The sequence below is a fragment of the Chroicocephalus ridibundus genome, chromosome 3, assembly GCF_963924245.1.
Source record: "Chroicocephalus ridibundus chromosome 3, bChrRid1.1, whole genome shotgun sequence".
Taxonomy (NCBI): domain Eukaryota; kingdom Metazoa; phylum Chordata; class Aves; order Charadriiformes; family Laridae; genus Chroicocephalus; species Chroicocephalus ridibundus.
The window spans coordinates 10,144,981-10,157,969 of NC_086286.1; the positions used below are offsets into that span (position 1 = coordinate 10,144,981).

The 12,989-nt window shown below is 42.6% G+C and overlaps 1 protein-coding gene across 4 annotated transcripts in view; it reads right to left on the minus strand.

The window, feature by feature from the left end:
• Positions 1–12,133, minus strand: part of ANAPC1 (anaphase promoting complex subunit 1) — a 35,308-nt gene extending 23,175 nt beyond the window's left edge. For 3 of the 4 annotated variants that reach the window (XR_010070146.1, XM_063327928.1, XM_063327926.1), the window contains exons 1-19: positions 11,748–12,133; positions 11,431–11,592; positions 11,206–11,257; positions 10,896–11,005; positions 10,415–10,497; positions 9,170–9,243; positions 8,755–8,903; positions 8,016–8,236; positions 7,168–7,377; positions 6,503–6,598; positions 5,969–6,059; positions 5,787–5,852; positions 4,925–5,062; positions 4,452–4,592; positions 4,021–4,081; positions 3,281–3,468; positions 2,376–2,450; positions 1,078–1,343; positions 16–107 (exon numbers count right to left, since the gene is read on the minus strand). Coding sequence is in view for 3 of the 4 variants with exons in the window: in XM_063327928.1 (XP_063183998.1) it covers positions 16–107; positions 1,078–1,343; positions 2,376–2,450; positions 3,281–3,468; positions 4,021–4,081; positions 4,452–4,592; positions 4,925–5,062; positions 5,787–5,852; positions 5,969–6,059; positions 6,503–6,598; positions 7,168–7,377; positions 8,016–8,236; positions 8,755–8,903; positions 9,170–9,243; positions 10,415–10,497; positions 10,896–11,005; positions 11,206–11,257; positions 11,431–11,592; positions 11,748–11,960 (2,488 nt within the window). In the remaining variant the exon portion in view is untranslated. The remainder of the gene's footprint in view (positions 1–15; positions 108–1,077; positions 1,344–2,375; positions 2,451–3,280; positions 3,469–4,020; positions 4,082–4,451; positions 4,593–4,924; positions 5,063–5,786; positions 5,853–5,968; positions 6,060–6,502; positions 6,599–7,167; positions 7,378–8,015; positions 8,237–8,754; positions 8,904–9,169; positions 9,244–10,414; positions 10,498–10,895; positions 11,006–11,205; positions 11,258–11,430; positions 11,593–11,747) is intronic. The other variant, XM_063327927.1, reaches the window with a different exon arrangement.
• Positions 12,134–12,989: the final 856 nt, after the last annotated feature.

The following is a 12,989-nucleotide window of genomic DNA, read 5'->3' on the forward strand; positions in this document are numbered from 1 at the left end:
AAGCCTTAAACTCACCTTGATCAATTACGCATGTCTGTCTTGAGGTTTTTACAAGGGCTGGATAGTCTCTGTAGTAATAATCTAGATAAGCTTCAAGTTTTAAGTCCCTAGAACGAGAGACAGGTGAATCACATTAGAGGGAAAAAAACCCAACACTTCACCTTCCTGCATTTCTGTGTCATTTTTTGTTGAGTTTTTTTTTTTGTTTAATGTTTGTGTCCACACCAGGTATAAGGAAGGAAGTTCTGACTTTCTTAACTAAGGCTGCCCGTGGGCACTGCCCATTCCCTAAGCAGAGAATCTGCATGTTTAATTTTTCCCCAGTGCATTTCTCTTCAGTTGTCATTCTGCTTTGTCCCACACCTCCACCACTGCCTAAAGCATGGCCACTGTCACTACAGTTTCCTCCAAATTCCAATTGTTAAAGCTAGATAACCTGCTGGGTTATCTGCAATACATGAATGCATATAACAGCTGCCACCTCAAAAGACACCGTCTTTCATTCCAGGCCAACATTTTCAGCATGAAGGACCAGATGCCACTTCTGGGAACCATTTAGCCAGCCGGCTATAGTACGTGCCACTGGGGAAGAATCTATAGCCATATAAAAAATTTGGTAGAAATAGCAAATACAACTCAGGGAGATGTTAGTGGATCTTTTACTTAAACACGTACCCGTATCTATCTATCTATATGCATGCAATGCAACTTGAAGGCAGTTGTGGAAGACGTGAAGATGCAGTCACTGGCTGCAGGGAAGATGCCATAACAAACAAGAATATTTGACAGATCTCATGAGCTGAGCTGTGACAATACAGTAGAAAAAACACGAGCTGCAGCATCTAAGGTTTGTGAATCACGCTGATTTTGGGATGTGGCCAGAACCATACAAGAGATTTGCTACAGCAAATATCTTTAAGCACAATGAGGTTTTAAAGATTCGTTCATTTCCTTCAAACACATGAAAAGTTTGCTCCACGTTGGACAACCCCCAAAGTTCCCATAAAAATAATACGTACCCATCACCAAGACACACTGCACAATACACAAAATCTGTGATTTGTCAGTTGGGCATACCTGGCCAGCTGAACCAGAAGAACAACAAGTGAACGAATTCCTTCTCCCATTAGACTATTCAGCTTGAGCTCCTCATAGATCAGATGAAGAACAAAGAAAACAGCAGGAATATGGGTGAACAGGAGGGTTGAGGAATCCAAACTAAGGCTATGTGAAAAGTCATCCTTCGGAGCTGAAGCTTCCAGAGGGTCCAGTCGCAAAGCTTTGGCTACAGGATGAGACTCAAAATTCCTATGGTAATCAGAGCCCAAGAGATATTCCCAGTCCTAGACCAAACAAAACAGGAAAGAGAGGCAGAGGTTCCACAGTGAACATGACCTTCCAGCAAGAGAACTCCAGAGTACTGCTACAGAGGAGTTTTTTTTCCCTATAGACCAATACAAACGTGATTGTTGTATGGTAAATGCACTGCACAAACCCTGAAAGCCAGAGACTCAATTGTTAAGTTGAATCCTTTTTTTTTTCCCCCGCATGTTGTGCATAAAAGAGTCAAAGCCTTATATTTAAGAGAACAAGACAAAAGAAAGCCAAGAGTAACTTCTTTGCACCAATATTCTGTACATAAGACCTCACTGAGTATTTATGCAATTCACCTAGTGCTCTCAGCCTTCTTTGTACCTCCCTTATCGCAGCACATCAGGAATTAGATCCTGACCTTTGTTCCATGTAGACTGTAGTCCATAACCCCATGGGCTCACTGAGTTGTCAGCCCACAAAAAACTAATAGCGTGACCGGACCATCATAGCTTGTAAGCGTCTTGTGATAGGATGACAGTAAGCCTCATCGACTTCACTGTTCGACCATGTGAAAGCTTCCTGTCCCTGTCTAGGCAAAACCCAGTAAACCAATCTTAAACGCTCCCCTAAATTTGGAGAAAATCAGTGCATTCAGTGAGGTATATAATTTGATGGTCCTAACTTCCTAACTAAAGGTGCTGAGTAGCCATGAGAGTGAGACAACCTCATTTTAAAGGGATGAAACTAGGAGTGAAATCTAGGAGACATTTCACTTTGTCAGAAGACTCTCTGGGATTGCTTTGTGATCCTTCTTAAATTCATCCCTGAGTCTAATCTACTCCTCTGGAAGTGAGAACCCTGACAGGCAAGGTCATGTGATGCCACTACACAGGACAAAATAAACGCACTAATCAGAGGATTTCTCCTCTGGTTTGCCTTCAAAAAAAAAAAAAAACCCACAAAACAAAAAACACCACCCAAAACAAAACACAAACCAACCTAGCCCCTCCAAGGCGGGGGGGGGGGCTGTCTTTTATTTATAAAAGAAAAGCGTTTCTTACTTCATCTGACCCTGTTTCTGATGGTCTAGCCTTCTTCGGAGCAATAACTGGTGAAAGTGATCCTTCAAAATCAAGCTGCAAGAAATAAAAAGATCAGAAGTAGCTCAGTATTGAAATTCCAAAGTTTGCATAAGCGAATCACCAATCGTAACGTCTGAATTCAAACCAAGCACCACATGACATTGCTTTAGGTACTTCTATACTTCGCTTTCATATAAGACAAATCCTGCAATTAGATTTTTCTATACACACCTAGTTATTCTAGTGCATGGTGCGTAATTTCAGTTCGACTGCCTAACATCTGTTATTTACTAGGGCAGAGGAAATACTGTGGATGAGCTAATGCTAGTAATGTAGATACACTGTAATTGCTTTCATTTCAGTTGTATGCATATCCATGCTGTTGGTTTTTTTTCCTTCAAGTACCACAGGAAATCCACTTACAGAAAACTCCAAATACATTCAGTAAAACAGTTGAGGGGGGGTGGGGTGGGTGGAAGAACTTTAAACACTATAATTCAAAATCTACATGGAAATCCTCATTAGGAAACAGGAATCTGAGCCGTGAACTGTGTTTCTAGTGAAAACAGGCTTAATATGGATTAGGTGAATCAAATCCTTAATGCATCAGTGTTAGTCATTAAATGTAGTAAAATCGTCATAATCTATTTTTATTTGACCAAGATAGTTGGTGGCAAGTATCTTATAAATAGATTTTGTGATAAACACAGGGTAAAGTGTACACCTTAAATTTAGAAATATAGAATTGATTCGATGGCATCTTGTGATTTAAGACAAGATACAACCTATTTCTTACTTCAGTGCCTCTCTAACCATTTTGAACCTTGAAGAATTATCAGTAGTGTTAACGTAAGCTAGGAAAACAAACATATGAGATTGCTCACATTACGGGTCCAAGACAGTCTCTCTGTGTTGTAACCCATCATATTCATGAGACACGTTACAAACAAATTCCATTCTGAGTGATAGCTTGGTCCTCCTGGAGCATTATAAGCATTGTACCACTTGACAAGCATCTGTACCGCTATCTCCTTGGGCAGGATAGCTTTGATGCCTTGCAGGCATCTTTTCACTGTTGGAAAAGAAAAAAAAAATTAAAAAATAAAAAAAAAAAAAAAAGAGGTGAGTTTTCCATCTTACCTCCTGGTACTTCTTCCAGTCAGTGCTATAAATCTCTACAGTTCTTGGACCTCCTTTTGACTCTCCAGCAACTCTTCCAATAAAAGCCACACCACACAAACTCCAACAACTGTTCCTTTAGTTCTGGTTTAAGCACAGCCCCTCTAAATCACCACACAAAGTGGAAAAAAGTTCCTTTTTTGCTCATTACTGAAACTAGCTTGTGTCTTAACTGGCATCTCAGCCCTTCTTCAATCAAGAGCAAACATAACAGTAGAGAGCAAAGCAATTTAAAGAACAAAGGAAATTTTAAGAGCGCGGCAGGTAAAGCACTAAAAGCAAGAGCGCACGCCTAAATAAATGGTAGCACCTCTAGAAGGTAAGTTAATAGAGCCTGGAATATGTGATACTGAATCATTACCGTCTAAGCTACGCATAAGCTACTTCAAAAATGAACCCTCAAAAATCAGGAAACATATTTCACGTGATGGATTCTGAATCATACCTAGTTCCGAAGTTGCGATTTCAGGAATTGTAATCCGAATCATTGTATTATTGCTGAGTTCCTGAAAAATGAAAGAGTAAAATTATGAAATGCATAAAATAAAGCCAGGGTCCTTTTCTATGAACTCAGAACTCATTATGTATTAAGCACATTCCTAATTCCTGGCTATTTGCTACACTAAAGATTTGCAACCTCAGACGCCAGTTCCATGAAACACTTGAAATAGATCTTGAGCTGAATCACTTGAGGGAATCAATTAAATTTGGTGACTTCCTACAGAGAGAAAGATATGGAGCCACCAACGCACAGATGTGATATTTTGCTGTTGATCAGGAGCTGCCAGCAACGTCTCACTATCCAGTAGAAGTAAACTTGACCCTCACTTTGCTTTGCTAACAAAGCATTGACTCAAATTACAGGATAATACCTACTAAAGTTACTCTGTTGTGGACAGGATCTCTCAGAGCATGAATGAAAGTCCCATGCTGCTGGAAAGTACAGTCTTCAACATAAGTTGAGTCATGAAGTTTGGAAGAATCCCTTAGCTCTGGAACTGGTGACAAAAGCACACCCTGAAAAGTGGTAAAAACGATTGCTTAGAATTGTTGAAATAAAAGGATCTGAGCAAAGGACAGCTAAAATTACCATTCTTAATGTACTAATAAGTATTTTGAAAACAACCGTAAATATCTTTCCGATCTCTGCCTCAGGCTTTTTACAGAAATCACAAATAAATGACTAGAACAGCACTAAATAGATCTTATTTAAACACTGTTTATATTCAGGGGCTTTACAGAAGAAAAATAAGACTTAGCTGCAAAAGATATCTTTAAAGTTAAAATCAAACAATCATTTGAAGCTGTTACAACTAAACCCTTTCCGAGGCAGACTTCTTTCTTCTTACCTCTTCTAGGGGCCCCAGGTGCTTATTCAAAGGCTTGGATGGAGTGCTGACACTATCCAAGGGAGTACTTGGCCGAGGCATTTGGTTGGACATCGTCAGGGATGGAGCAGGCAGCCCAGGAATAAAAACCTTCCCTACCTTTTTGTGAACAATATAAAGGAAAACAAATAGCTGGTTTTCATGCCTGTGCTTCCAGGAGCTTGCTTACGTATACAGACATTATCAGATTTTAACATCTTAAAGGAAAATTTTTAAGAAAAGTGGATAGGTATTTAAACTAAAGTCTCTGAAAGATTAAAGATTACTTCATGTAATTACTTTCCTCAGGTGATGACACAGTGAAAAACCTACCATACAAATTGCAGTGTCTAAGGTTTCTGCGTACACACAGAGAACATAGAGCATCTCCATAGAATTTAAGAAGTTTTAATTATTTTGGATGAATCACGTCTATCCTAATAGCCCTTTGTAAAGCAAAATAATTTGACATTTAAAACTATCTGGCATGCTACAGAGAAGTTTAAGTTTTTTGTTCTGGAACAATTCTTATTTTCCATATTCCTGAAGTTTTCTTTCTTTGAAAGCATTATATTATTTCAGTATTTTACTATCGCTGAAAATAAAGTCAAGAGATTGTTTAAGTGTACAACAAGGTGCCACTCATTTTTCAGAGCTACCTTTCCAGCACTGCACGTAAACTACACTTGGTATGTGAGCACAGCCACCTTCCCAAGCAAGCAGCAGTCTACAGTACCTTACAAAGATACCTTGTAAGTACGAGGCACACAGGATCCCTCTGTACAGCCCAGCTTGTAACCAAAGATTCAAACACTTATTTTGGGATAGAGAAACTGTTACTCACCCGAACCACTCCAGAATAAAGCACTAGATTTCCACTGCCTTCCAGAACCAGCAGTGTATCAATGCCCTACAAGAATCAAGCAGCATACTCAGCTTCTTGTATTTAAGTAAACTTACCACAGTTGGATGACGAGTGACAAAGCAGGATACTCCGCAGTTAATAGTCCATACAGAGGTACATACCTGCACCGGAGCTGCATCCTTTGCTTGAATATTGGTAACAGAACCAAAGATCAGCTGCGACTTATCATTGCTCTCTTGAAATTTTACACACCTAGAGATTTGAGAAAACAACAGGAAACATAAAAGGACTGTCCTATCTGCTGTTACAGAAAGAAGACAGAAAAGTAAAACTATGTTGCATGGCGCAGCTACTCTTATTGTGGTACACCTGGTTCCTTCCTCCTTCCGCCCTGCTAGGCAACTTTCACTCTGCTAGTTTAATTAAACACCCCAATGTACTTCTAAAGGGTAAAGATAAGAATAAATAAGGATACCATTCAAATTAGAGTAAACATTCTCTCACAACTTCCGTTTTATTTAAACAGCTCAAATCATCTATGCCACCACAGTTAAAAACACGTCACTAAAGCCACATGTCACATGACATAACAGATTCCACTAGCTGGAGTAATAAGTATGTTAAAACCCGCATCTAGCTGGTAATTTCTGGAGTGCTCCTCTTTGTTCACCTGCCCCCAAGACAGGGATGCTCACCGCAGCTGGAGCTGGGATTCCACTAAAAAGCACAAGAACTTCTGCCCACAAAGGTCAGTGGTAATAAACACTTTTGATGCTTGGGAATTCTTCTCTCTGTAAGAGAGACACAACCATCAGTACACCATTTGGTCTACTACAAAAATTTTAACGAAGGAAAACACAGTGCCCACAAGCTGTAGGATCACACTAGACTTCAATTAGAAATGCATCGAGTTACTAGAATGCACCAGTCTCAGCTTCAGTCATTACTCTTGAAATTGATTTTCTAGCACTTCAATCTCCACATTCCCCACTTTTTGGCATGCAGAGCACATGCTATTTGGCTTGGTTCTCCTGCTCAATCTTAGGTTTTATGCTGCGTTTTGCTCCTTTTGATGGTAACACAGAAAGAGATACTCCCCCTAGAAGACCAAAAAAATCCCCAAAGCAATGATCAGGTTAGAACCTACTTTGCTTTAGGGATCTCATTAAACCATTCCTCAGCTCAGAGGGCTACAAATAACTCAGCAGGTTAAACTGTTACAAGTGTCCAATTGCCTTTTCAAGCGCTGCACCATCAGTGAGCATCACACTAAAATAACCTGTTATTTTACTTTATTTCCACCCCCACCTCCCCACAACCGACATCCAGAACTACTCACATCCCAGTACAAGCACCTAACCTCATGTTTGTGACTGTTTCTGTCCACAGATGATCTATACACAGCTCAGGAACAATTGGTTCAGTTTCTGGTATAAGGAAGGAATCGCTGGAAGTGCTGTTTGGCGAATGGGTAATACTGTGCCTCTTCGGTGACTGAGCATTACTGGAAAAGTTGAACCTCTGCACTCCTGAGAAAGAATGCACTCCCAGGGCAGGGGAATGAGAGCGACTGCAGAGACATAAGACATTATTGAAAGGTGGATTTTCAAAATCAGGTATAGAATCCCAGGCAGCTTCTACAGTGGTAGAGACTTTAAAAACAAACCAAAACCATCCTAAACCAGTAGCTAGTTCCGTATTAGTTTCCTTTAGTAATACAACCCAGCATAGAAAAACAATTCTCTAATTGATTTCCAATCATCTCTTGTCAGAATTCAAGAGATGAGATCTCAAAAGGAAGAAAACCAACACTTCAATGGACATTGCATGGTCCATGCCATCAAAAATTTCTCCCAATGTGTTCCCGCTAAACACGGCTTTCTTTAGAAAAGCTAACTGAAAACACTCCTGGGACTGAAAAGACCTGCAGACAGTCCCTGACTCCACTACAGACTGGCTGTATGATGACAGAAGAGCCTCTTTGGCTTCTACCCCAGTTACCCTCTTGTGCTATAGGGATAATAGCACACCAAGTGTCACAAAGGCATTCGAAGAGGGCTTTCAGATGCCGTAACACAGGAGGCACCTGCACCTTAGATTGTCCCTACCGTTACAAGTCTGTCTGAGACAGCAATTCCAGATGTACATCCTATTCTATAGCTTGCATTCTTTGATATTGTTTGTCTATGCATCATGTTCAGCACCCACCTCAAAGCAGCCATGTTGGAGATAGACGGTGAGCGGGACTGCATGCTGGGCGATGACACTGATCTGCTCTGGCTGTGGATAGATGAGTAGTTCTGGAAAGGGGAGCCGACAGGAGAGTCTCCTTTTGAGAAGCTTCTGAGATGAGCGGTCAAAGAGCTGCTAGTGGCCACGTGCTGCGGTGTGCCCATCTGCTCCGAGAACTTCAGCACTGTGTTCTGCTCCTGGGAGAGAAAACACAGCTGTCTACGCACAAACAGCACATGGGTAATAACAGCTGGGAAGACGCTCAAATAGCTTGTTTCATCAGTTAGGTGTTAAAAATTTATGCCTAGCTAGGTGCTTAGCATTAAAAGTTATTCCTACTGACCATACTCTCTCACTCCCAGGCATAGTCACACTCCTGTGGTTTTCAGGGCACTAAGTTGTCTGTCACTTTTCTTACAGAACACAACAGTTTAAGCAGAGTCAAAACCTCCTGGTACAATATAAGGAATATCATGATAAGCACAGCATACTTTGTGACCATCACCATCGTGTGATCTCCCCTGACTCTGGTACATGCAAATACATGAAAGAAACTACTTTTAAAAAACAACAAAACATACCAACAAACATCTTACTCTTTTATAAGTGAAATAAATCACAAATATCTGGCATTTGTAACACGCACAGCCATAAGGGCACGTAAACACACACAAAAAATTTTGATAATGATATTTAGTCGACAATGAATTCGTACCTCCGGCTTTACTCTCCGAAGAGCCCAAACAGTATGTAAACTCTGCACAGTATCGTATGTCATCACAATGGAAGGTTCAGCATTGAGAAACACGATCCTCAAGGTGTAATCAGCAACATACTGCACTCTAGCAGAACCAAACACACCTGCTAAAGAAGCAGTTAACTTCAGTTAAGGCAAATGGATCATTTGTACAGCCATTGTTATCTGTTACACGGTTAGCATTTTTCATACCCTCTTTCTTCTGCAATTCCCAAGTTTCCCTGTTCATGAAGCAGCTAAAACACCCCGCTTCTGAATTATTGAAAGTGATCATTTGCAAGTTTTGTAATACTGAAAACTCTGAAGTGACACATTAAGCATTTGATGCCATACTGATGGACTTCAAGTGACATATCTAAAGATGTAAACCTACCTCCAGACTTACAGACGAGAGGTGTTATCTCATCTAACGGATGTAGCATGCTGAACATGGTAGGCAAAGGTTCCCTAGAAAGAAACCAAACAAAGCATGTTCAAAAACCAAAGGCTAGCAAGCGTAATTGTTCTCTCTTGTAGCTGGTACATGTGCTGCCATCCCAAAACAGCTCCTCAGACCTTAAAAAAAAATAAAATAATCAGAGCCTGAAATCTAACAGTAGTGACATATATTCCATTCACAGAAGTTTTTGGATTAACCGAGTAGAATCAAACAAAGGCTCGTGTATCAAACAGGAAGATTAGGTCTTGTTTTTACGTTTTTCCAGAGCGCTTGAGAATGACACCCCCTGGTGGCCCCGCGACAGACTTTGGCTGGCACGAGTGAACAGAGCTGGCACCAGCTAAATCAGGAGGAGGAGTAGGAACGGGAGAAAGCCCTTAACCCAGACTCAGTTTAGGAGTTTAGGTTCCACAGGTCCCAGATAAGCAGAGAGCCATCAGGTCATTCGTATCCATCACAGAGAAGCAATCAAGCCACCCATCTGTGGTGGCAGTAGCAAAAGGAAGAATTTTCATAGTAGACCAGCTTCAGTAGGGTCAATCATGACTTTTGCAACGTACCCTCTCAAACATTTTCAGGACCTCTATTTCTAATCCCAACTCTTCTGAGGACTAGAGAATCACAAGTGCCTGGAATGCACATATAAAGCCCAAGAGAGAGCAAGTGGCTCTATTAAAGCTGCTCATCAGCATACCATCCATCTCCTTACACTGCTTCTCAGCTGTACGCCCAGCCACAGAGCACAGGGTCTAGGATCCTCATGAAATAGGTAACAAGATACTCCATACTTTTAAAGCTGAGAGATACATCCTGCAGCTGAGAGAAAACGTCTCAATGACAATCCCAACCCTACCATTCTGTGAAATCCCTCAGTGAACCTCCCAGTCGTCCATCACAGCCTGGAACCAATTCCCAGGACAAACCTTAATGAAATCAGGCTAGTAACACCCATATCGTGCCTTCCATGTCCTATCCAGAATCACCACTCCCAACCATTTCTTAACAGAGGAATATAATAGACTAACAGTAACCAGCCCCTTCCTGCTATTTCCTGATGTTTCACCTGATTTCACTCATCCCTGTCACAAAAACACAGATCCTTTCATTATTGCTCTTGCATCCCTGTATTAGATTAGCAAACAGTCTATAATGAAACAAACAAAGCCACTCATTACATACCTGGGTGGACTTGGCGGTACTTCATGTGAAGAACTGCTGCGCTCAAATAACAAACCATATTTTGTTGGCCAGACGTTTGCAACCTATAAAAATTACAAATAGATTTATGACCAAAAAATCCCCAAAACAACAAGTACTTACTATGTTGATTATGCTTCATGTTTGAGTATTTCATTGTAGCAAAATAAGATATTTAGGCCTTTTCTTGAGAGAAGGGTAATGTAAATCGGAGCAAGTTCTCAGACTACGAAGTGGTCATACCCATACCGTCACGCATCTTACAACTAGCCGCTACTACTTTCAAAAGTATTCAACGCCCTGATCGCACAGCTGCACTTTCATCAGCTTTGTCCCTTTCACCCATAGAGTGAAGAACTCAGGCAGCCGCCGTCAGCAGTGTTTTATGCATACCTCCCCACACCAACACAGCGTGCAAACAGATAACAAGCCCATTTGTGGACAAAAAAAGGACAGCACTTACCTGAAAAGGTAAAGCAGCAATGTAATCCTTTCCCTCTATGCTATGCACATTTATACAAGAATTCTGCAATATGCAGATACATTTCTCTACTACTTCATCACTGCCTGAAACTAGGGAAAGAAAAAAAAAACAAACAAAGCAAACACACAGTGAAGGTTCTTTCTTTCCTTAGACATCCCCTATACACAAAATGTAAATTTGAAAGGAGGATGGCTGTCTTAACACAGCAAGTCTCGATGACTAAACTTCTCATGACAGTAGAGCTGAACTCAAAGCATTCGTTTGACATTACAGTAAGCAGGAAACTTACCATCAGATTTTTCAGATTTTTCTTGGGGTATAGTGAAGTCGCACCATAAGGCCTAAAACCAAACACGGTATAATTATTTCTGAAGATCCAGCTGATGCCACTACACAGTATCATCTTTCTGTATTTCCCAAAATAACCCCACCTCAGAACACTGTTTGAAAACAGCAAGTATTTTTTATAGCTAACGTGCATTCATCCAGTTGCCACCTCTTCACGTTTTCATACCTGCAGAACAGGGCTGTCGACAGTGAAAGCCTTATAAACAGTAGATGCTTGGTTTTTGCTTCCTTTGCTCCAGATGACCATATTGCTGGCCACATACAGCTCTTCATCGTAGTCCACCTCTTCCCCGACATCACTGATACCTTTCCTCAACTGCCAACTTTCCTGAAAGCCAAGATTTTTTTTAAGGAAAAGTTACAAGACGTGCTAGTGCGGTCACAATAGCCAGTCATAGCTCAGCGGTCACGGTTTGGCCAATTTATTTCGGAAGCCAGAAAGCCAGGCCAGGGCCCCCCTTGCCCTCGCCGCCACGATCGTACCCGCTGCCGCTCGTGGATGGTCACCTCCCGGAGGGACCCCACCAGGCCGGCCGCCCCGTCGGAGGAGCAGAGCTCGGAGGCGGGCTGCAGCCGCCGCAGCTGGAGGGTGAGGGCGCTAGGATGGCGCCGGCAGTGCTCGCGTCCCCGGGGGGCGAACTCCTGCAGGTCGCCGGCCGCAATCATCGTCGCCCTCTCGTCAGAGTGGTCCGACATGGGGGCCCGATATCCTCATTATTTCTGGGACGGACACACACCCGCCACGACCGGGCTGCGGCTCCCGCGCCACCCGGGGGGCCACGCGGGAAGCGGCAGCGCGGCTGAGGCGAGCACGGACGCCGGCGGCGGCAGCTCCTCACACGGGCGCGGCCATCTTGTCGCTCCCGCCCTGCCCCGCGGCGCCGCGCGGGGGACGCCGGGAGCGAAATGGCGGCGGGCGGCGGCGGGGAGTTACTCGCTCAGTCCCCACATGGGCTTCGGGCTGGGCCCGAGGGGGCATTTGGCGGTGTCTCCTGAGGGGAACCCTGCTCAGAACGCCGTATTGGGGTGGTGCGGTCACACTGATCTTTAAAACAAAATCGCTGGTGTGTGGGTGTTCAGGCCCTCGGCAGCTCAGTGTCCCGCTGTCACCTCAGCCTGCTGGAGCCTCGTCCCATTCCTCCCTCCTAAGGGACCTTTCTTTATGAACTTGGACCTGTCTCACCCCTTACGAGCCAAATTGTCACTCTGTGCCTTGTCTTATTACTGTAGCCAGCAGACAGCCAAAGGACTGTTCTCTAAACCTGGGGCCTGTGACAAAATCCACCTTTACAACCAGGCCTGTCTATCTCTGCAGTTAAATATTTTAACAGCTTCTACACTGAGGCTTCAATGTCGTTTCACTTTAAGGTGTAAAAGTTTATGCAGCATGCAATTCATTTAACTGTACAGTTCGAGCAGTACATGCAAGCAGTTACTTTCCAAAGGCAGGCACGGTGCTTAGGAAGCAGGAAACACGTTAGACCATTTCATAGGACTGGCAGTGCCTTCCAGATGGCTGTCACTCTCCAGTCACCAACAGGTGTGTTGTACAACCCTCTCATTACGAATGAGATTTAGGAGCCTGCCAACTACACCAATTTGCTGCAAAGGAAAGGTTATGGATCCTATACAACTTTGACGTAGCAGCAATTTAAGATTTATCAACACAGATCAGGCTGTATGATTTTTAACAATACTTAAGCATCAGCCAATTATCAGAGTGAT